The sequence below is a fragment of the Vombatus ursinus genome, unplaced genomic scaffold, assembly GCF_900497805.2.
Source record: "Vombatus ursinus unplaced genomic scaffold, bare-nosed wombat genome assembly UNPS02009132.1, whole genome shotgun sequence".
In the NCBI taxonomy this organism is placed as follows: Eukaryota; Metazoa; Chordata; class Mammalia; order Diprotodontia; family Vombatidae; genus Vombatus; species Vombatus ursinus.
This window is the reverse complement of record NW_020948910.1, coordinates 15,749,736-15,776,982: the sequence shown is the minus strand read 5'-3', so window position 1 is coordinate 15,776,982 and position 27,247 is coordinate 15,749,736. Positions and strand designations below refer to the sequence as shown.

Below are 27,247 nucleotides of genomic sequence, written 5' to 3'. Positions count from 1 at the left end.
AAGGGGAAAGGGGAAGGGGTCTTGGCAGGAAGACTGATTTAGAAATAATTGGAAGCCATTCCAGTTGTAGGGGGATGACATGGTCAGATCTATGCTTAAGGAAACAGCATGGGAAACAGAATAAAATGGAAAGAGATTTGAGATAGGGTGACCAATTAGGAGGCTGTTGCAATATTTAATCAAGGGGCGTTGAGAACTTGAACTAACTGAGGTGGTAGTCTTGTGAGTAGAGACAAGGGGTTAGATGGGAAATGTGATGGTAGAAACAGTAACATTTGACAACTGAATGAATATCCTGGTTGAGGGAGAATAAGGAATAAAGGATAATACCTAAGTTATAAAGCTGGGAGACTAGAAGAATGGTGGTATTTTAGGCAGAAATTGGGAAGTATGGAAGAGATTTAGTTATGAGGGAAAGATGGGTTCTGTTTCAGACATGTTGAATTTGAGACGTCTCTGGTACATCCAGTTCTAAATGCCCAATAGGCAACTGGTGGTGCAGGATGAAGATCAAGGGAAATACTGGGGAATCTTGGAGTCATCGGTATAAAGAAGGTAATTAAAGCCACAGAAGCCAATAAAGTCACCAAAAGACAGAATGGAGAGTGAGAAGGCCTAGGACAGAACATGATTTGGATGATGAACTGGCAAAGGAAACTGAGAAGGAATAGTTCTAGGAATAGAGGGAGAAAATCGTGTTAGAAAAGTCCAGAAATGAGAGAGTATCTAGGAGATGGTGGTCAGTATGGACAAATGGAGCAGAAAGGTCAAGAAAGATAAAGAATTAAAAAAGACTGTCATATTTGACAATTAGGAGATCTTTGAAAAAACTTTGAAAACTTTGAAAAAAGCGACTTCAGTCAAATGAGAAGCCAAATTGCACTGAGTTGAGGAGTGAGTGGGAAGAAAGAAAGTGGAAAAGTAAGTGTGAACAGCATTTTTGGTGCTTGACTGCGAGAGGAGAAACATAAGTTGATGAGTTGAGTGGATGGTAGGATCTAGTGAAGGATTTTTAAAGGATGGGGGAGATTGGGGCATGTTTGAAAGAAGTGGGAAGAGGTTGAAGATTGAAGAGATAGGGGAGGTGAGTGAGGTTGCAATCTTTTGGAGAAGTTGCAAGGAGAAGAGATCAAGGGTCTATCTTAAATACCTCTTCTAGTTTAGGCTTTCATTACTTCTCATCTCCTAATCAGTCTCTATGTCTCCAATCTTCTCTTCTCCAATCCATTCTCTCTACAGCAGTCAAACTGATATTATTCCTAAAACACAAATCATATCATGGCTCCACTCACTCATTTGAAAATTTTCAAAAGCTCACTATCACCTATAGGAAAAAAAATACTAACTCTTCTGTTTGGCACATAAAGCCTTGCATAATTTTTTCCTAATTATCTTCCACTTTTATTTCATATTACTTACACACTGTATATGCTAAACAAATTGTTCTGCTAGATGTTACCCATAAATAACACTCTACTTCCCATTGCCATGTCATTGTACGAGTAATTCCTCAGGTTTGGAATGCATTCTCTCCTTACCTCCAACTTGTTAGAATCTCTACTTTCCTTCAAAGCACAACTCAGGTGCCACCTTACTCAAAGCCTTGTCCTGTGCCACTTCTTCCAAGTTATTAACATTCTCTCCTTTCTGCTTTAGGCTTATATTTTATGACTTTGTATTTACTTATTTGTGTATATTTTTTTATCCCAACAGTAGTGAATAGGGACCACTTCATTTTATTTTTATATCCCCAGCACTTAGAACAGTGCCGTGCATACAGAGCAAAGTGACAAGTATTTGTTGAAGTGATTTGCTAAATTCACCAGTATGACTGATGAGCTATAATAGAACAAGATTTTAAAATCATTGGTCCAACTAGCTCACGTGAGTGAGTCAAGAATAAATATGACTTTGACAGCCATAAACCAGTGCAGTATTTCTTCACAAAACTTGGAATAATAATAGCTTATGCTTCTATTGCCCTTTGCCATTGCACAATGCTTTCACTCATGTTATCTCATTCTATCTTCAAAAGAACTTTAAGTGGTAGGTAGGACAAAGTATTACAGATGAAGGAAACAGGGCCAAAGAGTTTTAGTGACTTGCTCAAGGTCAGTCCATAAATAACAAAACTTGTAGGCAAAAATATGACTTGACATCAAATGTAATGCTCTCTCTACTCTGCCATCTGTGTCTTGGACAACAGTAATCAATTGCGGATGTCTACTATATCCTTATGGCTACATCAGCAAGATTGCACAGATATGTTAACTAACCTTTTGTTCCCAGAAGTCATGTTTATAATGAACTATAAGAGAACCATTTGACTATCTATAAACAAATAGGTTACCATTTAAACATAAAAAGAGTAGGGTTAGGGAGCATAGGATGATGAAATACTTACTTGGTCCAAGACCTATGGAAAAAGCAGCAACATAAAAAAGTAAGCTGACCAAGGAGAGCCATTTCAAATACTCTGGGACTTCGTCTGGGCCCATTTCCTGATGTTGTTGTACTGGGCTTGGTCTAGAGGTTCCAACAGTTGGCACAGATGCCCAGGTCAGCTCCCCTTGCCTTTCAGTGTCACTTCTGATTGACATTAGTGAGCTCTTGCTGTTTGGAGTGATCCCCGTGGATAGTTGTTTGAGACTATTGTTGCTAACTGGCAACTTTCCTTGTTCATAAAAAGTCAAGTCTTCTAGGGAGTGGTTAATAGGAGTATGACTTCTGCAGATACTGGTAGAATTGATATGGATCTTAAGATTCAAAAGACCCATAGTTACCAAGGAGGCTGCCATCACCGAGGTGCCAAGGCACAGAAAAGTCTTGCTCCCAACTTGGTCCACAAAAAGGGTAGCTGGAATAGTGCTGATTACTTTGACAACTCCAACTCCAGTCGAGGCAAGGCTGGCTGCTTCATTGCTCTGAAACCCAACAGATTTTAAGACAGTTGATGCATAAAATAAAATATTTGGTTGTCCTGTGATTTGCACAAAAAAAACCAATGTGAGGCCTATTAGTATTCTGGTCCTCATGTTGTCCTTTGATCGAAAAAGATCCCAGAAACTGTATTGGTGTTCATCTTTCAAGGAAGATTTTATTGCAGTAAGTTCTTCAGTAGTATCTGAGATGCCTCTTAATCTTTCTAGGACTTTGCTAGCAGCTTCATCATACCCTTTCATCACTAGGAATCGAGGGCTGGGTGGAAAAAAGTACATTGCAATGGCCTGCAAAACTCCCAGTGGAATAACAAGACCAAACATATACTTCCAACCATGGAAAACATTGGCAAATGCATAATTTGAAATATAGGCAAGGAGAATGCCAATTACAATCATAAGTTCATTCAATGATACAAGGAGGCCTCTTCTGTGCTGTGGAGCAATCTCTGCGATATAGACACAGGTAGCAGTGGAAGACAGGGATATGGAAACTCCTATGGTAATTCGTCCTACAATAAGAACTGGATAGGATAAACTCAGGATCAGAACCAAGCTGCCCAACCCAAGTAAGCAGGATGACAAAATGATAGCAATTCTTCTCCCATATCTGTCTATCAGGAATCCTCCTGTGAGAGATGCCAGTAAGGCCCCAATGAGTAGAGAACTCACAATCATTTCCTGCTGTCGGCAAGACAAAGATAATAAGCCACTTAATTGCAGAAGGGCCCCAGAGATGAGCCCAAGTTCATAACCCACCAGGAGTCCACTGACAGCAGCAGTGACAGATGTGAGGAAAGTAAACATTCCACATCCTACAAAGAGAAAAAACAGAGATGTCAGTCCCAAATTATTATTTTAACATTCTATGTATGAACTGGGCCATAACCTTGGGCAAATGATTTCATACCACTGAGCTAGGATGAAAAGACCAAATACCAAACTCAGCATCATTGTAGGAAAAACAGAGGTAGTTGGCTATAGAAACAAAGACTTCCTTCTACCACCTTTTTGGGGGGGGGGATGGGGGGTGTAGGGAAAGCTTTTCCCCTAAATTTGTTAAATCATAAGTAGATGACTATGAGGATTGATGTTCTCTATGAGCAAACAACTATGAAGACTCTATATAGGAACAGAATTTGGTTAGGGATTAGGGAGGGGTCAACTATTCTGCTAACCTAGCTCATCTTATCCTAATTCAGCTCCCAAGAGGAGAACCTTTGGGCAGGAATGGGATTGAAGACAGCTTCCTATGCATTGGGCCCCAAAGAAGGACCTTGGCTTCTCCTTTCCTAGTAGCCTGGGAAAGAAGAAATCCTGGGTTAAGATCACCTAGGAAGTCACTACCTAGTTATTAATATAGTTTTTAACCTTTTTGATGTAACAATGGTATGAAAAACAAATTAATCACTTACTCTGTGCTGACCATCGTGGTAGGAAAAGGGGAAAATACTAAGGTTAGCTAAGACTTGGTCCTTGTCTTCAAGAAGCTTCCATTTAATAGGATGGTATGGACACCAATATAAATAGTTATAATTACATGGTAAGTGAATCCCACAGGTTTTTATGTGGAGTATCTAAGAAGAGGTTGTTATTGACTAAGAAGATCAGGCAAGGACTTGCTAGAAGAAGTAGCTTTTGAGGTAGGTTTTAAAGGATAGCAGGGGTGTCATTACAGGCATAGAAGAAAGCAAAAGGCATGGAGATCCCAAAGACCATTTGTCCTAACCCCCTCATTTTACAGATGAGGAAACTGAAGCTCACTAGGTTAGGTGATTTGTGCACAATCACATAGAGAGTATGTATCAGAAGCAGGACTTTAATGCAGGTCCTCTGACTCTAGATGGCACAGTAGATAGAGTGCCAGGCCTGGAGTCAGGAAGATTTGAGTTCAAATATGGCCTCAGACACTAATTAGCTGTGTGACCCTGGGCAAGTCACTTAACTCTGTTCGCCTCAGTTCCTCATCTGTGAATTGAGAAGGAAATGGCAAACCACTCCAGTATCTTTGCTAAGAAAACTCCAAATGGGGTCACAAAGAGTCAGAAATGACTGAAACAAATTAATAACACCAACAATCACTGTCTAGAGACAATGACTTTTCACTGTACCACACTGCCTTATTGAGAATAGAATCTTTAATTAGGTACCAATAAACATGTGGAGCCCTAAGAAAATAAAATGGACAGGATCGTTGTTTTCCTTTTAAAAGAAGAAAGTTATACCTTGAAGGTGCTAGTAGTGATATAAGAAGGTTTTGCTGTCACCACTAGTCCTAGAGCTGGGAAATGGACAGATTCCAGATCATGCCTCTCCTGGCTATACCCTTTCCACAAGAAGACCCTCCTCAACCCCTTTCTAACCACATCAATCTTGTTCTGTTTGATTAGGAGACTGAGGAACACGTTATTGTTGTTTTTCTGAGGATTCCTCAGATTCTCTTATTATGTGTTATAGGTCAATGAGACAATGCCTCTGAAGAACTGAAAATGAGAATCACACAGATAGCAATGGAGAGGCACATGATAGGTGGAAGCAGGTGGAAGCAACATATAACAATTTTTATACTCCAAAAAAGTAGGAATAAAAGAAGTCAACAGGAAACTTAATTGTAGGAAGAGAAGATGGACTATTTATTTGGCAAGAATGCCAGAGTGTTCCACTGGTACCTTCGGTGTTAGGAAAAAATAAAGAAGTCTTCCTTTGGATTGAGTGTACCCCTTTAATAGCAAGCTCATGGGAGAACATAGACAAGAGTTACATAGAATGAACAGGCATGATGGGCTACAATTTGCATTGCTGGAGGTAGCTCTGGAAGTAATAAGATCAAATAACCATTTGAGTATTATTATGTGCTAGGCAGTGGGCCAAGCATTAGGGATTTAAGAATGAAAAATGATGTGTCCTGCTCTCAAGGAACTTATCATCCAAAGGGTGAACATGAAAAGTATAGAAATAAGTATGATACAAAGTAGAATGTGATAAGGACAACGGAGAGTTCCAGACAAACAGCTACAAAAAGTTTGAAGAGGGATCATTTCAGCTAGATGAATTAGGGAAAACTTCATGAAGAAGAAGGCACCAGATAACTTTAAAGGAAGAGGCAAACCAGACAGAGATAGGATCTAAGAGATATCCTGCATGAATGTATGGAGATAAGAAAGCAGAACAGAATCAGGAAAAAAAAGCTAGTTTGGCCAGATTATAGAGAATGTGAAGGGGAGTAATGTAAAATAAATCTGAAAAGGCAGCTAGACTGTTGCACATCTTCCATAACAAACTAATAAAAATAATAACTCACATTTATTTAATGTCTTAAAATTTGTCAAATGTTTTCCTCATAGCAACCTTGGGTGGCAGGTTTTATATAAGTATTTCCTTACCTATTTTACAGATGGAGAAACTAAGGTTCTAAGTGGTTAAGTGAATTTCCTATGATCATAAAAGTTAGTAAGTATCTAAGGTGGGATATGAACCCAAGTACCCTAACTTCAAGACTACAAAGATTATTTTCTTTATTCTTTGTGTAAAGAAGGACAACCAGAAGAAAGTAGACCATTTCATTCAACCCAGAGACGATTAGGGTAATGACCGTTTGAGTGGACAGACATGAGAAAGATTGTGTAAAGAGAATAGACAGAGCTTGAAAATTGCTTGCATATGCAGAGTGAGGCAGAAAGTAGTTGAGAGCTTCTAAGCCTGTGACCAGAAGGATGGTCTGCCCTTTCAATCAATCAACAAACCTTTATTAAGCTTTTACTATGTACCAGGAAACTACACTAAGTACTGCATACAAAGAAAGAATGGCTCCTACTCTCAAGAAGCAAGGTGGGGAGTGGAGAAGAAGAGAAGAGAACATGTAAAATACTAGGTACACAAGATAAATTCAGAGTAAACTTAAAGGGGAAGGCTCCAGAAGAGGGGTGGAGCCAGGAACAACTCTTGCACAAGGTGAAGTTTAAACTGAATCTGAAGGAAACCAGGAATTCCATAAGGGTGGGAGGGGGTGGTGTCAGCAACACCACTATTGAAGTCTGCATTCCAAAGAGATCAGAAAAAAAAAAGAAAGAAAAGGACCTATACACACAAAAAATATTTATAGCAGCTCTTTCTGTACTCTGCATTCTTTCTAATTCTGGCAAAGCATTAGAAATTGAGGGGATGCCCATCAATTGGGGAATGGCTGAACAAGTTGTGGTATTTGATTGGGAAGAAATAAGTTCAGTCATTTTCAGTCATGTCTGACTCTTTGTGACCTCATTTGGGATTTTCTTGGCAAAGATACTAGAATGGTTTGCCATTTCCTTCTCCAGCTCATTTTTTGAGGAAACTGAGGCAAATAGATTAAGTGACTTGCCTAGAGTCACACAGCTAATGTTTAAAGTCAGATTTGAACTTGGGAAGATAGAGTCCTGTGCTCTATCCATTTCACTACCTAGCTGCTGATGGAATACTATTATGCTGAGCCGGATGTTTTTAGAAAAAACTGTTAAGACTTACAACAACTAATGCAAAGTGAAGTAAGCAGAACCAGGAGAACATTGTGCATGGTAACAGCAATATTGTTTGATGTTTAACTGTGAATGACTTAGCTATTTTCTGCAATATAATGATCCAATTCCAAAGGACTTATGATGAAAAATGCTATCCATTTCCAGAGAAGGAATTGATAGAGTCGGAATGCAAATCAAAACATACTTTTTAAAAAAAAAACTTTATTTTTCTTGTTTTTTTTGCAACATGGCTAATATGGAAATATGTTTTGCATGACTGCACGTGTATAATCTGTATCAAATTGCTTGTCATCTCAAGGAGGGGGTGAGGGGGGATAAAAAGAACATTGAAAAATTTACATGTAAGTGGAAAAAATAAAATATTAAAAAAAATTAACTTCAAGAGTTGCCCTGCTTTTGTATTTGTATCCCTATTTGGCACATAGTAAGGACTTAATAATTGCTTTTCATTTCTGTCTAAAACAAATAGATTAATTAATTAATTAATAGGGGAGTAGAGTGGGAATGAGAAGCAAGTCCCAGGAGGAGGAGAGAGCCAATGCAAAGGCAGAAAAATATAGAATTTTGGACGATTAAAGGAAGTAGTTCCTTATTTGACAAAAACTCCTGGAAAAACTATAAAGCAATTTAGTAGAAATTATGTTTAGACCAATATCTTACACTATATGCTACAATAAGCTCCAAATGGATACATGTTGTAAAAATCAAAGGTCATAAGAGACTAGATCTGTGATTTCATTGTTTTGGAGAATTAAAAACAATGAGGAAATTCTACCTACTAATGCAGGTCAATGCCAACTCAGTCTTAGAGAACCTCCTAGAACACCAAGAGCCTTGTAGCATAAGCACATGGCAGCTTTTATCTAGGTGGGCCCATGATTAGACATTTAGTAGCTGTGTGACCCTGGGCAAGTCACTGAACCCTGTTTGCCTCGGTTTCCTCATCTGTAAAATGAGCTAGAGATAGAAATGGAAAACCACTTTGGCAGTATCTCTGCCAAAGAAAACCCCAAATGGTGTCACAAAGAATCAGACATGACTAATCAACAACAAAAAAAGGAAAAAATTAACAGAATGCTTTCTCCTAAACTCTATTTATTGGTTCTAATTCTTCCTTTTGGAGTTATAGATATTAAGTCTAATTCCTCTTCTAGATAACAATGATAACTAGCATTTGTAAAGTACTTTAATGTCTACTTTAATAAATATGACCTCATTTTATTCTCACAACTATCCTGGGAGGTAGGTGCTATTATAACCCCCATTTTAGAGATGGAGAAATTGAGGCAAACAAAGATTAAGTGAATTACCCTGGGTCACACAGTTGGCAAGTACTTGAAACAGAATTTGAATTCAGATCTTCCTCACTGCAGGTCCAAATACTCTATCTACTCCACCACTTAGCTTCTCATTCATCAATTTGGGAGACAGTGGTATAGGTATAGAGGGAAAGTATGAGATTGTCAAATACTGCATCTGATACTTACTAGGAGGATATAACCATGGGAAAATAATTTAATTCTTCTGAGCCTCAGTTTTTTCATATTGGACAGTGTTGTGAAGATCAAATGAGATAATATGTATAGTATGTCTCAAAAGTTTTAGTATGATTTTAAGCATTAATAACCTAAAATAATTGTGGGGGTTTTGTGGGTTATAAAGGCCCACATTGTGGATTATAAAGTGTTCTGCAGACCTAAAACTTCTGTAGAAATACCATCTGCTCTTATTTCCTTACTCACAAATTCTCTCCTTTTCCAAGATAAATTTTTTTAATTCCTTTAACCACTTCTTATAGAATACCCTCTCTGAACCCTTTTCCAATTTATCAATGTCTGTCTTAAAATGTGACATCTAGCACTGAAAACAATGACACACCTTATGGATAGTGACATTTCAGCACTCTTTCTGATGTCTTCCAGGGATAAAAGACTATTATTCATAATAAAAAATAAACAAACAAAAACTGAATGACATGTCAGACTTGTTCTTGCCCCCTTTCTCTTTTAGTATGAGTAACTGTCTATAGATTTAAACTTTATCTTATTACCTTTGGCCCCATCGATCTCTTTCAAGTCGCATTAATTGATCAAGGTTCTACCTTTTTGTTTTAGTATAAAGATTATATGACTTCAGAAATCTTGAAAACCCCTGTACCCAGTCATTCTGTGACCTCAGTCCACCCCAATCCTCCATCCCACCTATCCAGAAGCCGACATGATGTAAAACAACTGGACTGCAGAATCAAGCAATTTCTTTGGCTGCATTTTTATCGCCTCATGTGTCAGTGGAGTATGCAGCTGCCTACAATGCATGCCATGATTTGAGTGATCTTAGGAAGTCTTGCCCACTTATTTATTTATTTGTTTGCTTATTAATTCACTTATTTGTTATTCATTCATTTATGCATTTATTCATTGTTTGTTTGTTTAGTCTTCTCCACAGGTTTATCAAGGTACCTGGAAACCTACAATTCATTTTGGTTGAAACTGGCAAGATTCAACAGGTGATCATACAGTATAGGTCAAGAGCCATAAAGAACCTCAGAGATTAAATCAAACTCCCTTATTTTACAGATGAGAAAACAAAGAACTAGAGAAGTTAAATGACTTGCCCATGGTCACACAAACCGTAAGCATCAGAGACAGAATTTTGAACTGAGGTCTCCTGACTCCAGAGGCAACAAGGTGGTCCAATGGACAGAGCACTGGGCCTGCAGTCAGGAAGATCTGAGTTCATTTTTCATTTTTATTTTTAGTTCCACATTCTCTCCCTCTCTCTACCTCTCCTCCACCCACTGAGAAGGCAAGAAATATGATACTTATGGTTCACATGAAGCCATGCAAAACATATTTCCACATTAGTCATGTTGTGGGGATAAAAAAGAAGCAAAAAAAAATAAAGAAAAAATATGTTTCAGTCTATACTCAGGGTCCGTAAGTTCTCTCTCTGGAAGTAGATAGCATTTTTCATCATGAGCCCACTAGCTGTGTGATCCTGGGCAAATCATTTAGCCTCTTTGTGCCTCAGTTTCCTCATCTGTAAAATAGTAGATAGTGATAGCACCTACCTCCCAGGGTTGTTATGAGGATCAAATGAGACATCAATAAAGCACTTAGTACAGTGCATGACACATAGTAGGTGCTTAGTAAATGCTTTTTTCCTTCCTTCCAAAGGTAGTGCTTTTTCTATTGTACCATGCTATTGATTTCTAGTGTATAGCCAGCTAGAGAAAATAATCTCCCTTAAGATCACCTCTATTGCTTTCACTTTGAACACTTGGATTCTACTACCCTGAGCTTCTGCCATAGGGAACTAGATTTGCATATATCAACGACAAGGCACCTAGGTGGTGCAACTGGATCTAGAGTAAGGAAGATTCATCTTCCTCAGTTCAAATCTGGTCTCAGACATTTACTAGTTGTGTGACCCTGAGCAAGTCATTTAACCCTTTTTGCCCCAGTTTCTTCATCTGCAAAAATGAGCTAGCAAAGGAAATGACAAACCACTCCAGTATCTTTGCCAAGAAAACACCAAATGGGGTCACAAAGAGACACAACTGAAACAACCAAATAACAACAACAAAATACATCAAAAAAAGTTATAGAAAGAGAAACTAACTGGATTATAAGACCTAAAGCTGGAAGGAAACTTGGAAATCAGCTAGTCCAGGGGTCCTTCTTTTGTGAAATGGATTCCTTTGACAGTCTGGTGGAGTCTATGGACCCCTTCTAGTATACTGCTTTGAAATGTATAAAATAAAATACATAGGGTTACAAAGGAAACCAATTATATTGAAACAGTTATCAAACATTTTTAAAAGGTCATGGAGGGTGGGTTAAGGACCTTTGATCCACCTTCCTCTATGCCCTTCATTTCACAGGTAAGGAAACCTAATCCTAAAGTGATTTGCCCAAAATCACACAGGAAGTAAATAAGAGAGTCAGAATTCAAATGCCGGTGAAGTGACCCAAACCCAGGACACTTTCAACTGTACAAACTGTGACACAGTGAGCCAGGAATTTTATATCTCTATGTTTTGTTTACCTTGTAAGAGGCAAGACAAAACCTACAGACGTAATAATTCCGACCTGCTGTGGGCATAAATGTTGTTCTGTGCTTAACACTGCCAGTGATTAAATGTTCAGGTTGACTTTTTATTTCTGCAGAATGATTTTTAAAATTGGCTTGAGATCAAAACAATTGGTAGAGATCTCCAAGGTCATTTGGGGTTTTTCCCTAATTTTCCAATAGTTCCACTTAATTTTTTCAGATATATCAACTTCCAAGGAAAGAGATTCTAAAGAGGTCTAGAACAATGATTTTTAGGCCTTGAGGTTTTTTTTTGTTTGTTTGTTTCATCTAAATCCTGACTGCTACTGAGTAATAACAAGCTTACATTTATTTACTGCCCTAAAGGCGCAAAGTATGTATTATGTGTATGATGTCATTCAGTTCTCATAGTTACCATGTGAGATAGCCAGGACAGGCAATAGTTACCCCATTTTGTAGCTGAGAAAAACTTAGCCTCAGAGACACAAAGTCACCCAACTGATTAGTGGCAGAGCCAGGACTATAGGCAGGACTGGAACTTAGCTCTTTTGACTCCAGTATTCCTTCCCCTGTACTGTAGCCCTGTGATGGTGATAAGCGCTTTTAGCCACAGCCAAAAAAACAGCATGGTATAATGGATAAACAGTTGAACTTAGAGTAAACAAGATCTGAATTCAAATCCTGTACTAGCTGTGTGACCCTGGAAAAGTCACTTAACCTCTATATGCCTCAATCTCTTCGTTTATACAATGAATAGGCTAGATTCCACGACATCAAATATCCCTTCCAGTTCTCAATCTGTGATACCATGAACACTTGAAGACCTCTGCTGAAGCAGGGATGGATTAGGTCAGTATCAGTGGAAGGGTTGCCCAACGCAAATAAAATGTCATGGCTCTTTTCAAGGGATTGGGTACTGTACACTTGACATTCATTAGTAAGCATGACAATTAAAATAAGTACTTGAGAATTTCCTTTTTTGGCATTCATTGAGATTATTACTCATCTGTCTAGAAAAATTTAGATTTAGTGTTTTAGTGTTTTCAAAAAAAGATTAAAAAAAAATCCAACAGATCACCTTGGAAGTCTCTTCCAATTATTCTGATTATTGTAAAGGGCAAACCTTGATCATTCTATGGCTAGAAGAAATGCACATTAACATTCTGGCACTCAGACCAGGAGGGGTAGGGTGGCCATATGCAAAGCTCTTTTAGACACATTACCTCATTTGATCCTTACAATCACATCATAAAGCCTTCAGTAAAGGTATTATCCCTAATTTTCCAAATGAAGGAAGAACTTATTCCACATTCCAGGCTGATAGGCAGTAGAATTCAGTCTACTCCAGATCTTCAGACTTCTAATCTGGGACTTTTCACACTACACCATACCTGGGCACCACTTGTTTAATAAGTATAACAGTGTTTAATCATTTCAGTCATGTCTGACTCTTTGTGACCCCATTTGGGGTTTTCTTGGGAAAGATGCTTAGTGGTTTGCCATTTCCTTCTCCAGCTCATTTTACAGATGAAGAAACTGAGGCAAAGAGGGTTAAGTGACTTGTCTAGGGTCATACAGCTACTTAGTGTCTAAGGCCAGATTTAAATTCAGAAAGATGAACTTTCCTGACTCCAGGCCCAGCACTCTCTCTCCCCTGTGCCACTCCTCTTCCCAAGTATAACAGTACCTTTTCCCATCCTCCTGGGATGGAGCATGCCTAGTCATCTTTCCAACAGGCCATATGGAAGCTTGGGTTAAGCCTCCCTCCAGCCATGAATAATTTAGAAGCTTACAATGGGAAATGAGGAAAAGTTCCTTAACTGATTGAACATTCCTTAGTTTCAATTTAAATTCTACCTGCTATTGAGTAATAATACCTTACATCTATATATTGATATTTAGATAGAAAGCTACAGATAGGCATCTATGTATCTCTATATCTACATAGAGATGTAAAGATACTATCCATCTGTCTCTATATCTATATAGATATCTATATCTACATATAGATATCTGTATCTATATATAATATATTATTGATCAAATCAATAAGCATTTATTACGTCCTTACTATGTGCCAGGTAACTGTACTAAGGGCTGAGGATACTAAGAAAAAGGAAAAACAGTCTCTGCCCTGAAGTGTCTTACATTCTAATGGGAAGACATTTACATATATAGTTATGTACAGGTCAATGCACAAGGTAGATATAAGGTAATCGCAGAGGGAAAGGCATTAGCAGCATGAGATACAGGAAAGGCTTCCTGAAGAAGGTAGCAATAAACTGAGTCTTAGAGTAAGCCAAGGATTCTAAGATGCACAGATGAGGAGGGAGAATATTCCAGGCCAGGAGATAGAGGCCAGGGTTGTATTTCACTTTAATTATCCCAAATTATCACTACTTAATTTGTTCGGGCATTTTGCCACCTCCTTGGCAAAACTCTGCTTCTTAGAATAGTTCACTGTCCAATTAAAAAGGATCCCTAACTTCTCCCTTTTCACCCTCTTGACTCTGATCAATAGGGGAGCCCCTTACAATAATAACAAGTATTTATTAAGTCTCTACCAGGTGCCAGGCACTGTGCTAAACACTGGGGCTAAAAATAAGGCAAAACTAGTCCCTGCCCTCAAGGAGCTCACAGTCTAATGGAGGAAGGCAACATGCAAATAACAATATGAACAAGATATATACACAATAAATTAGAGATAATTTGGGGGGTTCAATAAAGGCTTCTAGCAGAAGGCAGGATTTTAGTTTGAAGGCAGTCATAGAAGCCCACAGAGTGTAAACAGTCCTTTGCAGCGGCTGTATTAGTTACCACAATAATAGCTGTGTTGTCCATTCCTCATAGCCAGTCAGTTGAAATGAATATTATTGGCATAGAACACGAAACATTCAGTTTCTCACAATATTTTAATTACTGAACACTTGCTTCCTTTCCCCCTGGCCCAAGGGCCCATGGAACTATGCACCTTGTTAGACTTTTGATAAAAACTTGTTGACTGATTCCAAAAAAGTACTATAAGTATATGCAAATTCTATAAGAAGTAGTGGAGAGGAGAAGAGTCCTGGGCTTAAAGCCAAGAGTCCAATGCTCTTGATCCAGCATGGCCTGGGACTATGCACCCTGTTAGGATTTTGATAAAGACTTGTTGACTGATTTCAAAAACTTACTAAAAAGTACATGCAAATTCTATAAGAAGTAAGGGAGAGAAGAAAGAGTCCTGGGCTTTCATGAAGCCAAGAGTCCAGTGTTCTTGATTAGTGACAAGCCACTAAATAACTGTGTGGCCCTAGAGAAGTCTCTAAGTCTTGATTCTCTTTCCTGAGAAATGAGCGAATTGGACTAATGTTCAATTAGTCCACAAAGGATTCATGTCCTTTCCAGTTCTAGAATTCTATAATTATCTCCTTCAATCATCTTCAAATACACACACCCACACAGACACACACAGACACACACACAGAGGCAATTTTTGGCCAGGCCTTATCAAAATCTGAATACTTATAAATTTAAAAGATAAGCCCACATATCCATTGCTATATAAAGCCAGAGACCAGAGACTAAACTGATGACATTACAAAACATGTGAGAAAGGCTGGGTCCATTCAAATAATTCTTAGTCCATTCTCCCCTTCAGTTTAATCAGCAGACTCATTTAAATAGCACACCCTAGGTTGGAACTGTATACATATATAACAAAACATGTACACATAGGCTTGCACATTTTAGGATTTTATCATACTTTTTTTAGGTAATTTTTTTTATTTTAAACCTAAATACAAAATAAGAAAAAAGAAACAAACTTAAATACTAAAACTAAAATAATATAAAATAGAAAAGAAAAAAAAAGCATTGCCATGTGCACAGTAGAATGTGAGAGAAGATTCCAAATACATAGTAATACATTTCCATTTCAAGAAAGCCTATATAATAAATGCTACACATTGTGTTGAGAGCTGTCCATCTTTTTTTTGCTTCCTTGTAAGTTTTCTTTTGTTGTCTGCTGTGTACTTTTTGCTTTGTTCTTTTTCCCCCTTTTTCTTCCCCCCCACCCCAGAAGGCTACAGTTAAGCATGGATATGTATGTATGTATGTGTGTACGTATGTATATGTGCATATGTATATACATATACATATATGCACACAAAGATATATTCATACATATACCTGTACATGCATGTACTTACACTTAGATATCTATAATCATACTCATATATAGACACATACATTCATATGCAGCTATGTATATGTCATACTTATTAAGTATTGTATCATGCTGCATGTAGCACTGTTAGTAGCCAGCTAACCCATTTGACACTCATAGGGATTATTGGGCATCTAACCCACGAATGGAATTCTGTGTAAATGGTACTATGCTTTAATAAGCTCCAGCCCAGAGATTAGCAGCCGTGACTCTTGGCCACAGAAGGCCTAACCAGGACCCCTCAGCTTTCATGCCACTCCAAGGTACTAGTCAAGTTTGGGGATTTCAAGGAGCCTAGACAAGGTTTCACACTGTTGATCAATTATAGAGGTTAATGACAAACTAACTTGGTGTACTTATTCATACAAAAAAGGCATAAAATGTGTGAGCCCTCCACCTCCCTACCCTCCCTAAAGACCCATTCTGGCATTTTGAAGGGAAATGATGTCCCATGTAGAGGCAGATGAATCCAAAGGGACAGAAGAAAAACAAAAACCTAAGTTTAGGCAGGCAATGGACCACAGCTGAAGATGTTAAAACCTACACAGACAAAGGGAGCCATAGCCTTACTAAGCCAACGCAAATAGGCACAGGTGTGGGCAGAATTCTATTGGTGTCAAGGACTGTAGTCATAGGCTTTTCCATATCTGCATACATACTCCCCCCTTTTAGATGAATAGCCAGATCTAAATGATGAGCACCACCCAACAATTTCCAAAAGGAGAATTCTGGGTTGGGGTGTTCATGTTCAGATTTATTCCCAACCTTGACTCTGACCCCTGGCCTGGAATGTAAGATTCTTAAGGGTAAGGACTGTTGCATTTTGTCTTCTTATCCTCAGCCCCTAACATAATGATTTTATGAGTGAACTCTCTCTGCCAGTGCTGATTAGCAAGTATTCTGAGACTTACAGTCTTGGGGAATGGCCTGAGGTCTGGAAAGATTAATTGACCTGCTCCAGGTTTTTTAGCCACTGGGCCCTGTAGCACAAGCTGGACTTGAACCCTTACTGACTCCAAGGCCAGCTCTCCTCCACTCTAGCTATGCTGCTGCCTCTCAAGATGTAATAAATATTTGTTAAATTGAATTGAATTGAATTGAATTGAGGCCATACCTCCTTCCATCACTGATCCAGGTAGACTGAAAATGTGACATCATAGTCAACAGTTATTTTTGGAACCTCTTCCAAGGCTGAGAGTGGTCAGCTCTTTCTTCTCCTCTTTTCCCCCATTCCTTTCATTCTCCCTCCTCTATCCCTTGTTTTACCAACAAAGATAGAAAAGAGAAGCCTTAATGAAAACATGATTATGTCTTCTAATATCTGAAGAGCTCTCTTGATGAAAAGGGAATAGTTGTGTTTTGTTCAGTCCAACTAACAGAAACTAACGGTTGCAGATAGACAAAGCTTGATATGAGGATAAGGATCCCAGTAACTAGATCTGTCCGAAAGTGGAATGAGCAATTTTGGAAGATGGTAGGTTTCACCTCAGTGGAAGTCTTCAAACAAAATAAGGATAACGGTCCCCAAAAGTAGATCTGTCTGAAAGTAGAATGAACAGTGTTGGGAGATGGTAGATTCCACCTCGTTGGAGGTCTTCAAACAAGGACTGTATGACCACTTGTCAGCTATGTTGTAGAGGAGATTACTGTTCAGGTATAGTTTAGACTGGATGACTTTCAAGTTGGATTCTATGTCCCAAGAGGCTTAAATTCTTTTAAAGCCACCTTAAATTTTCACTATATTTCACGCTAATGCTTTCTATGCATTTCAGCCCCTTATAGTATTTACACTGGTTTGGAAGAGTAACCTCAATGATTTTAGCATGAAGCTTGGCTTCAATAAACAATACTGCAGTTGGGGGTTAGGGGTACCTTTATAGTCCAGCCCAAGTCAAGTGGCTTCCTAAGGTCAGATGACTCAGGATCAGAGGATCATATATTTTTACAACTAGAAAGGACCTTTAAGATTATCTAGACCAGGGGTGGGGAACCTGTGGCCTTGAGGCCATGTGTGACCTTCTAGATCCTTGGGTACAGCCTTTTGGCTGAGTCCAAGTTTTAGAGAACAAATTCTTTTACTAAGGGGATTTGTTCTGTGAAGTTTGCACTCAAAGGGTCACACTTGAAGTCCTAGAGGGCCACATGTGGCCTTGAGGCTGCAGGTCCTCACTCCTGATCTAGACTAACCCCCTATTTTACAGATGAGGAAATTGAGTCTCAGAATGGTTAAATGGTGAAGTGACTTATCCAAGGTCACTTAGAATATAGCTGAGTATTTTTCTAGGAATCCCAAGGATACTTTACCCACATTTCAGCAATTTTTACCTTAAAATTTAATTCCTAGTTATGGTGCCTCTCCCTCCTCCTACCCCCTGACTCATCCTCTCTTCTTCCCAAGGACATTTCATCTTGCAACAACCTATAATGTGATATTTCAATGTATCTATGATCACTAATATGGGTTCTTTCTTCATTGATGCAAATGGTACAATTTTCCTGACCTTTTATTTGACCCTTGATGTTGCCCCTCTGCAAATCCTCCATAGGGGTCCTAACATGTTGGAAGCCTTTTTCTAGATCATGGAATCACAGAATCTCAGGGTAGGAAAAGATCTTACAAGCCATCTAATCCAACCCATAACTGAACAAGAAATTTCTGCTACAACATCCCTGACAAATGATTGTCCCGGTTTTCCTTTAAGGTCTCCAAAGGGGGTGAACTCACTGCCTCTTAAGACTGTCCATTCTCTTTTTTTGGCAGCACTAGTAGTTAGGAAATTTTCTCCATTATATCAAGTCAGATTAGTCTCTTTGCAACCCCCACCCACTGTTTCTAGTTCTGCCCTCTGGGTGATCTCTCCACAAAGCATGAATAACAAGTGAACACTCAGGCCATCTATCAGTTATCCTTCACTCTCAATATGGCACAAGCTCACTTCTTCTAATTATACATTTTTCTGAAGGTATTGTTTACTCAGCTTCTCTCAAACCTTCACTGGTAATATATTGTAACCTACTCATGCCCACCAAGTACAATGGAGAGGTAACCTTTATTTCCCATTTTTTCTCCTGAGTACCTATATTTACCATCTATGTGTCTTTTTTAATCTGTAAGGACTTGAAGAGGAATCATTCTTTGTATGATTGTGTTGCTTTTTTTCCATTAAGACTTTCATTTTAAATATAAATTTTTTTGTATTTATGATTTTTAGAGAGTTTTTTTTTCCTGGAAGAGGGTGGCAGAATATAGGGAGTGACAGAATAGTTTGTTGGATTTGAAACCTTCACTTTGGTAAGGTTTCTAGGATACTTCCAAATAATGTCATCTCCTCTCTCTTGAACATCCCCTGTTTGCATCCTTTGTTCAGTGACCACTGGTTGACATGGCCCATGCCCTAGCTTATGCTATATGTTTTGGCTAAAAGAGATGTCAAAATAACTCAGTGTGTTAAATGATAATATTTTTTTCATCATTAGTAGGAGAACATGAAAGGAAACATTTAGAAACAAGGGACATAAAATAATACAATTTTACGACAAGTGGCCAATACTTTTTGAATGTGGCAAATCTTTTCCCACAATTTTATATTAGTTCTATTTTCAAGTAACTAAAACTTAAAATCTAGATTCTTTATAGCTAATTCTGCTTTTTAAAATAAATCATGGTGGCCCCAGGTAAAAGTTTAAAGTTGAACTGTGGCCAAAGTCCAATTTTACTTTTTTCTATCATTAATTAATGTTATTTGTAGCTTTTGAAAGTTCATTATTTTCATGGCCTCACCTATATACAATTCAATTTAATTTAACAAACCTTTTAAGCACTATACTAGGTGCTGGGGATACAAAAACAAAAATTTCAAAGTTCCTGTCCTAAAGGAGCTTACATTCTACTGAGAGGATATCCCCCCCGCCCCCACACACAGACTCAACAGTAATCATGCTAGCAGGATTATACTGAGAATACCTAGAATAACCAATAGCCTTTCACCTGAAGGTCATAGAAGCAGTGATATCATTAAGTTGGAAATGTGAACTCTGTGAAGGGAAGATTTTGATTGCAGTTTAGAGGATGAGCCAAATAAATTCTCTCTGGGAGCTAAATGAGTAGATTGTTCACACACAGGACAAGCCAATGCCATCTTACTTTCCTCTTTATTCTCTGAAAGAACTGTCCTCAGCTAACTGTGCCATACATTCATTTTCAGTCTTCCTCTTCCAGAGAGGAAAAGAGTAAAGGCAGAGAAATCTATTGTGTTACCTGTGAGCTGCAGCTCCCAGGCAGCCAGTGATCAAAAAAACCTATCCCTCAAATGTTTACTGTCCTTTAGTTGTTTGCTGATTTATTCTCTGGTAGAAAAAGTGTCAGCATGACTTGTGGGGTTAATAATGGCAGCAGGGAGAGTCGGGGATAGGGAGAGTTTCTTTTGGCCCTAAGAAGAAAAAGGTATTTTATTTCCTTTGTCAAGAGCTAAAGTGGGAGAGATTGAATAGGATTTGCCCTTCTATTTAAGAGGTTGAAGTTACTCCTTATCAGAACTAAGGAGCTGAGTGGGAAATGAGTTCCCTTGATCCCTATAGGAGACTGACAGAATACTGGTAAGAGAGACCATTGATGCCACAGCTGTATGATTATTACACCTGGGTCCATTATTACACATGCCTCATCACAAGGAGTAGGAGTCCTCCTCTCTTTACACATAGATAAGTCAATACAAGGTAATTTGAGCACAGAGAAAGCATTAAAAACTGTGGGGATGAGGAGAGGCTTCTTGTAGGGGGTGGCACTTAAGCTGAACCATGAAGGAAGAAAAAAATTGTAAGATGGAAGTGGAGTGCCCTCCAAATATGTGAGCTGTCTTGGCAGGAACCAACAACCTTAGGAATATATGTGTGTATCATTGGTGTTTATTTCTGAGAGAAGAGAGAGTGAAAGGAATTCATTAGTGTAGAAAGCAGGAAGAAAGAGGTAAAACTTGCTTTGTCTCATAATTGGAGTGTGTGAGAAGGTGGGAATACAAACCCTCCCTTCTCAAGGGAAGGTTTATGAGGGTCAGACATCTGATGAATCTCACTGTTATCTAAGAAGAAGGGTTGAACACATGTATACACAAGGATAGTCACATCATACATGCATGTGCACATGCACACACACACACACACACACACACAGAATTTGGTATAGAATTACACCAGACTCAACAGGGAAAGAGGCATTAATAGGAAGGAGAAGTGTGTAAAGAGAGGATAATACCAGGGAAGGAATAGCTGCAAACAAAACAAACTTCCTGATCCTGAAGGGGAATTAAAAAAAAAAAGGCACACAAAGAACTACACTCTAAAAGGGTGCCCACAGATTGGGGAATGGCTAAAGAAACAATAGTATATGCATGTAATGGAACAGTATTGTGCATAAGAAATGATGGAGACCATTTCAAAGAATTTTGGCAAGTATGAATTAATGCAGAACAAAGTAAACAGAACCAGAAGAGCAATTTGTACAATAACATCAACACTGTAAAAAAAAAAAAAGCAACTCTGAAAGACATAAGAACTTTCATTAAAGTTCTTGACAAATTACAACTCCAGAGCACCTACTAATGAAGTGTGTTTCCCACCTTCTAATAGAGAAGTAATAGATTCAAGGTAAACAGACATGAACATATCCACTGTATGCATTTGCTTTGACTATGCTTATTATAAGAGTTTTTTCCTTCTATATTTATTTTGGGGGTGGGGGAGGAGTGTGGAGGGGTTAGCAAGAGTAATGCTAAAAAAAGAGGGGTATTGGAACATTTTTTTAAATGGCGTGGAAGAGAACAGTTGAAAGCTCAGGAGGAAGCCGAGTCAAGCAGGATAGTTTTAAAGTAATAGGTTGAATTCATTACATATTTTTTAAAGAAAAAGTAAGATGTATGAAATGGAGATCGTCAGTTTCATAAACAATCCTCTTTTGTTTTCCCTCTTATTTATACATGTAAATTCTCAGGTTTGGAAAGCGTTTATGTTCAGAATAAAAAATTTTAATTTGTTTTTTAAAAGAATATTAATCTGGCAACTGTGTGGGAGATGGATTAGAGAGAGGAGGCAGAGAGACCAATTCAAAGTTACATTAGTCTAGGTGGGAGGGTCTGAACTAGTGGTCATGCAAATGGAAAGGACACCGATATGAAAGATGTTGTACAGATAGAATCGGCAAGACTTAGCAATTGATTGGATACAGGAAATGATGAGAGTGAAGACTCAGGAATAACTCTAAAGTTACAAACTTGGGTAACTAGGATAGTGGACCTATAACAGAAAAAAGGGAAGTTTAAAAGAAGGATGCTTTTGGGAAGGGGGGAGCTGTAAATGAGTTCTTGTTGGACATATTGAAGTTGAGATACCTATGTGGCATCCACTTGAAGACAAACTGGATGCTGTGTAATTATAATAACCAAGGTTGTACTCAAAGAAGAGACATGAGAGTGTACTTGCCTTCATTCTTTGCAAAAAAGGGATTGTTGGTATAGAACACTGTCATATATCAGACTCAGTCATTGTGTTGGTTAGCACTGCTAAATTTTTTTCTTTTCTTCTTTTTAATTCTTTGTTATAAGAGTTGACTCTTTGAGAAAGTGGTAGGGAGGGATATATTGGGAAATTAAAGTAATAAAATACTTTATTTTATATAAATAAATAAGAGTAATAAAATAATAAAATAAAAAGTTATAAATACAAAATTTTAAATAATTCCAAAAACAAAATAATTGAGAAAGAAGGAAGAGAAAAAGAGAGGAGAGGAGAAGAGAGGAAAGGCATTTAGCTGGCAAGATAGTGGTATAAGACTGGTGCTCTGGAGAGAGACAGGGGCTGGATAAGATATGGCATTGATTTGCGTTAGAGATGAATCTGATCTTTATAGAGGCTTCATAAAGACAGTGTTGCATAGTGGATAGAGTGCTGAATTTGTAGTCAGGAAAGTCTGAGTTCACACCCTACCTCTGATATTTACAAGCTGTGTAATCTTGTACAAATTATTTAATCCTTATGAACCTCAAGCCAATCCCTAGAACTCACCTACTAAATCACAAATGAATAGCAATCTGTGATATACCATGCTAAAGGGAGTTCTTACAACAGGAATTTCATACACTGAAAATATCACAGAATTTTATATATTTGTGTTAAGTTGGTCCACCACCTTAGCCTGGTGAGGTAATTTAGGATCTGCACTTTGTCACCCAACATGCTCTCAACTTCAAATCATTTGAAAATCTGATTATCATACCATATATGCCTTCAACCACATTGAACAGCACAGTAACAGGGTCAATAACAGATTTCTGGGGCACTTCGTTAGAGAGTTCCTTCCAAGTTGAAATCCATCAACAACTACTCTTTGGGTCTAGTTGTTCAACCAGTTCCAAATCCACCTAACTATACTATCATATTTCGTCTTAGTTTATAGAACTTTTGCCCATTGGTTTTCTTTGCAGTCCTAGACAAATTCATGTCTCAGACCCATACAACCTTATCAAAATTTTTTAAAAATATCTTTTATTCAATTCAATTCAATTCCACACATGATTACCAAATGCTTCTAGCTCAGCAGTATGCTCAGTGCTAGCGGCTGGGGGGCAGGGTGAATGTGTGTGGCTGTGTGTGTGGGTGTGTGTGTGGGTGTGTGTGTGTGTGTGTAGCTACAATTATATATATGACCAATCCCTAAGTAGCTCATAATCTCCTTGCTGTCCCCAAACTCAACATCCACTTCCCGACTCTGTATCTTTGCATAGACTCTTCCTTATGTCTGGAAGGTACTCCCTTCTTACCTTGACTTCTTAGAATCCATAGCTTCTGTTAAAGTTCAATTTAGGTACTCACATTCTACAGGAAGCTTTTTTTGATTTGAAGTTTTAAATGCTCTCATGCTCCTCGAATTATTTTCTATTTATCTATCTATGTATATAATTTAATCACCTATTAGAATGTATACTCCTTGAGGGCAGGAACCAATTGATTATTTTTTTCTTCATAGCTCTAGCATCTAGCAAGCACTTTGTACATAGTAGGTACTCAAGGTCATAGGATCATAAATTTAGAGATAGAAGGGACCTCAGAAACCATCTAGTTCATTCCTATCATTTCATAGATGAGGAACTAAGGACCCAAGATGTTAAGGGTCTTACCCAAGGCCACCTAGGTCATAAATGGTAGAGCTAGGATTCAAGTCCTCTTATTCCAAATCCAATACTCCTTCCACTTGTTGAGTAGAAATCTTATTGACAGACAAAACTTATACAACACATGAAAGACTTACAAAGCAATGGCATCCAATACTGTATGGGTTGAATATACAGTCATGTGCCTTAATGCGCAGTACATATAACCAGTACTGTAGGTGGTCAGAAAGGAGAAAAAAATCAGTGTTGTCTGGATTGACAAAAGCTCAGTGGGAGAGGTAAAAATTTGAACCATATCAATGCTGGAAGGAACTTTAGGGATTATATATTCTAATCCTCCCATTTTATAGAGAGACCTACGAAGATGAAATCACAAGGTCAAAGCAAGTAAGTGGCACCTGAGGTGGACTATCTTACTTCACAGGTTCATAATTTCATCAGTGTGGGATCACAACAGTTCTAGGCTCTAGTGGATGGTCTTCAGAAACTGCTGTAGCTAAGAACAAATAATAAAAACCTCTCAGTGGCCAACCTTCTGATGATGAGTCTCTCAATATTTAACTAAACTTCTCCTGTACTCAGACTTACCAGCTTTGGTAAGAATGTTGAGAACTAGCCTCATGTAATCTCCTAATACCCAGGTTCACCTCCAAGCAATGATATGGCATTAGAGTTAAAGTCTATAAAGGACGGTCTGGTTTACTGATACCAGAGAAATATAAGACAGCAAAAATACCACCCCTGTATTACCCAACACATTGGTGTTTTCCCAGTTAATGCTTGAATGCCTTTTGTTTTCAAACTTGGCAGGCCCTAGATAAAATAAACTTGTTTGTGCCATGAAACAATCTTTCTGTGATCCTGCCTTGGTGTTTCCTGCAGTTTCCTAAATAAAACGAAACATCCCACTCAGATTGGAACTCTTACCACAAAGTAGATGTTATTTGTAACTCTATGCCTCTCTCAAAAACGACAAAAAAACCTTCCATGTCTGAATCAGGGGTTTCACTTAAGGGAGGCTTCTCAAGTGTCATTATCCATCCTTCTCACCTTCCTTTTAGAGTTATAAACCTGAAAAGACCAAGGCTGAAAAATGTTGAAATACAGTTTGGTAGTGCACAGATATGATGCCAAACTGGCTGAGTAAAGAGGATTCCTGAAGAAGCATTCAATACCTTAGGGAAAGACAATTTCATTATTTTAAAAAATCATATTTTTATTTATCTCAAAAATATATTTTATATTAATATAAATCAAAGGAATGGTTATATTTTCCATTTTTCTTAATTAAAAATCATTTATAATTAAAAATTGCTACTTTTTAAAGGTCCTAAAGTCAGCTTTATATAAATCATCATTCAGCCTTATGAAAAATGACCCAACTACTGTAGGACTAGAACAGTACTGAAATTCAGTCACTTACAAAAATGATCTCTTAAGGTCTCTTCCAAGTCAGAGATTCTGATCTTATTTAACTGACATTTATTAAGCACCTACTAGGTATCATATGATTTATAAACTTAAAAATACTTTGGTCCAATTCTGGCATTCCTCAGATGGGGAAACTGTGGCCCAGAGAAGTTTAAGTGACCTACCCAGTGTCACAAAGGTAGTAAGGGTCAGAGCCAGAATTCAAAAGGTCATCTGACCTCAAATGCAGCATTTCCCCCACTTCACCACAATACAACACAACACTGTGTTCAGCACTAGAGAGAGAAACAGAAATCAAATCTCTGTCCTCAAGGAGTTTGCATTCTACTGGGGGTGAGGAATACAATATGCATACAAATAAGTAAAGACAAAGAAAATTCCTGAGAAATAGTCCAAAGAGTTAGGATGGAGAAATGGCTTTGCAGAAGAAATGGGAGGATCGGGCACCAATATACTATATGATACATCAAGAGGGAAAAGCTTTTATGTCATGAATAAACCCAGATATTCTAGGAAAACAACAGCACACTTTTGAACATGTATTGTAAAGATTATCTTTCTCAGTTGGTGCTAAATCAGGAAGGATCTCACAAAATCTTAACTCATGAGTCTTTAACTTAGATTTCATACATTTTCAGGGAAGAGAAGTGAGCAAGAAATGTATCCTTAACATGTATGTATGGAGGGGTGGGATGGAGAGTCTACGTGGGAAAGAAGATTTTTTTCAGTTTCTAATTTCAGCATCATTAAAATTCTGATTCAATTCAAAAGACCCTCATGATTACATTTTACTCAATAATCATCCTCTATAAAAAAGCCTTCTATTAGAAAACAACTCAGAGTCCATTCAACTTATAAAATTTTATAGAATAAGCCCTTCCTCAGACACTTTGGGGAAGGATCTCCCTCAGGATTGAGGCCCAACCCTCAGCCACCTATGGCAACTGTACATCAGATACATCAGAATGTGGTCTAACAGAGATCATAGAATTTTATTAGCCACATGTTAAACTAACTTTTATTGGAAAAATGCTACTGGTGAAGCTGTTATTCAAGTTGTATACATAACAATTAATTTTTAAGTGCTTAAATATGTTTAGATAATGAACTACATAGGCCTCCTATAATCCTTTATATGCATATATGGCACTATTTCATATACCACAATTTGATACTTACAGCTGATAATATCCCTTCTTGAAGCACAGAATTGTGGTGAAGCCTTCCTATATTGCAGTCTCTATATGCAAAGCTCCACCTGAAATCTGTGAGTCTTGGCTGACTAATTTCTATCAATCTGTTGGCTTGACTAAGGCGCCAGAAATTATGAACTATAACCTTGTATACATATGTAACCTCACTCCCACCCCCAGATTGAGACAATTTACAGGAAACAGTCCTGTAATACTGAATGCTGTATCCCATTCACCAATGGAAAATTGGTATCTTGCCCTGCCTCTCACCCATTTGGAGTCTTTCTACTTTAGAAGTTTCTCACCCATCAGAAAGAGCATCTTCCTCTGTGAATGCAGCTCTCAACATCATAAGAGTGTCCTGTAGGAAACTGCCCCAGGCTTGAAGCAAGATGGAGTTATGTGTGAAATGAAGAGAATACTGTATGTGATATTTCTTACTTCTCTAAAAGAAGGAAGAAGAGAGGAAAACCAATGGGAGAAAAAGATCATATTATAGTTCTGGAGCGTAATGAGGCCTCAGAGGCGATCTAGTTCAATTCCTAATTGTATATATGAGGAAATTAAGTCCCAAGCAAGTAAAGTGACTTGTCTAGAGTCACAAGGTAATGGGGGGTGGGGGGGTACACAAACCCAGATCTTCTTGATTTTAAGTCCAATGACCTAACCACTATACCAGAATGAATTCGGCTCTTGTGATGAGAAAGAAAGAAAGAAAGAAAGAAAGAAAGAAAGAAAGAAAGAAAGA

The 27,247-nt window shown here is 38.0% G+C and overlaps 1 protein-coding gene across 3 annotated transcripts in view; it reads right to left on the bottom strand.

Annotated features, from left to right (window-relative positions):
* The window catches only part of SLC2A12 (solute carrier family 2 member 12), an 80,423-nt gene that overhangs the window by 37,476 nt on the left and 15,700 nt on the right, over window positions 1-27,247 (bottom strand). For 2 of the 3 annotated variants that reach the window (XM_027850699.1, XM_027850698.1), the window contains exon 3: window positions 2,405-3,754. In XM_027850699.1, coding sequence (XP_027706500.1) covers window positions 2,405-3,754 — 1,350 coding nt within the window. The remainder of the gene's footprint in view (window positions 1-2,404; window positions 3,755-27,247) is intronic. The other variant, XM_027850700.1, reaches the window with a different exon arrangement.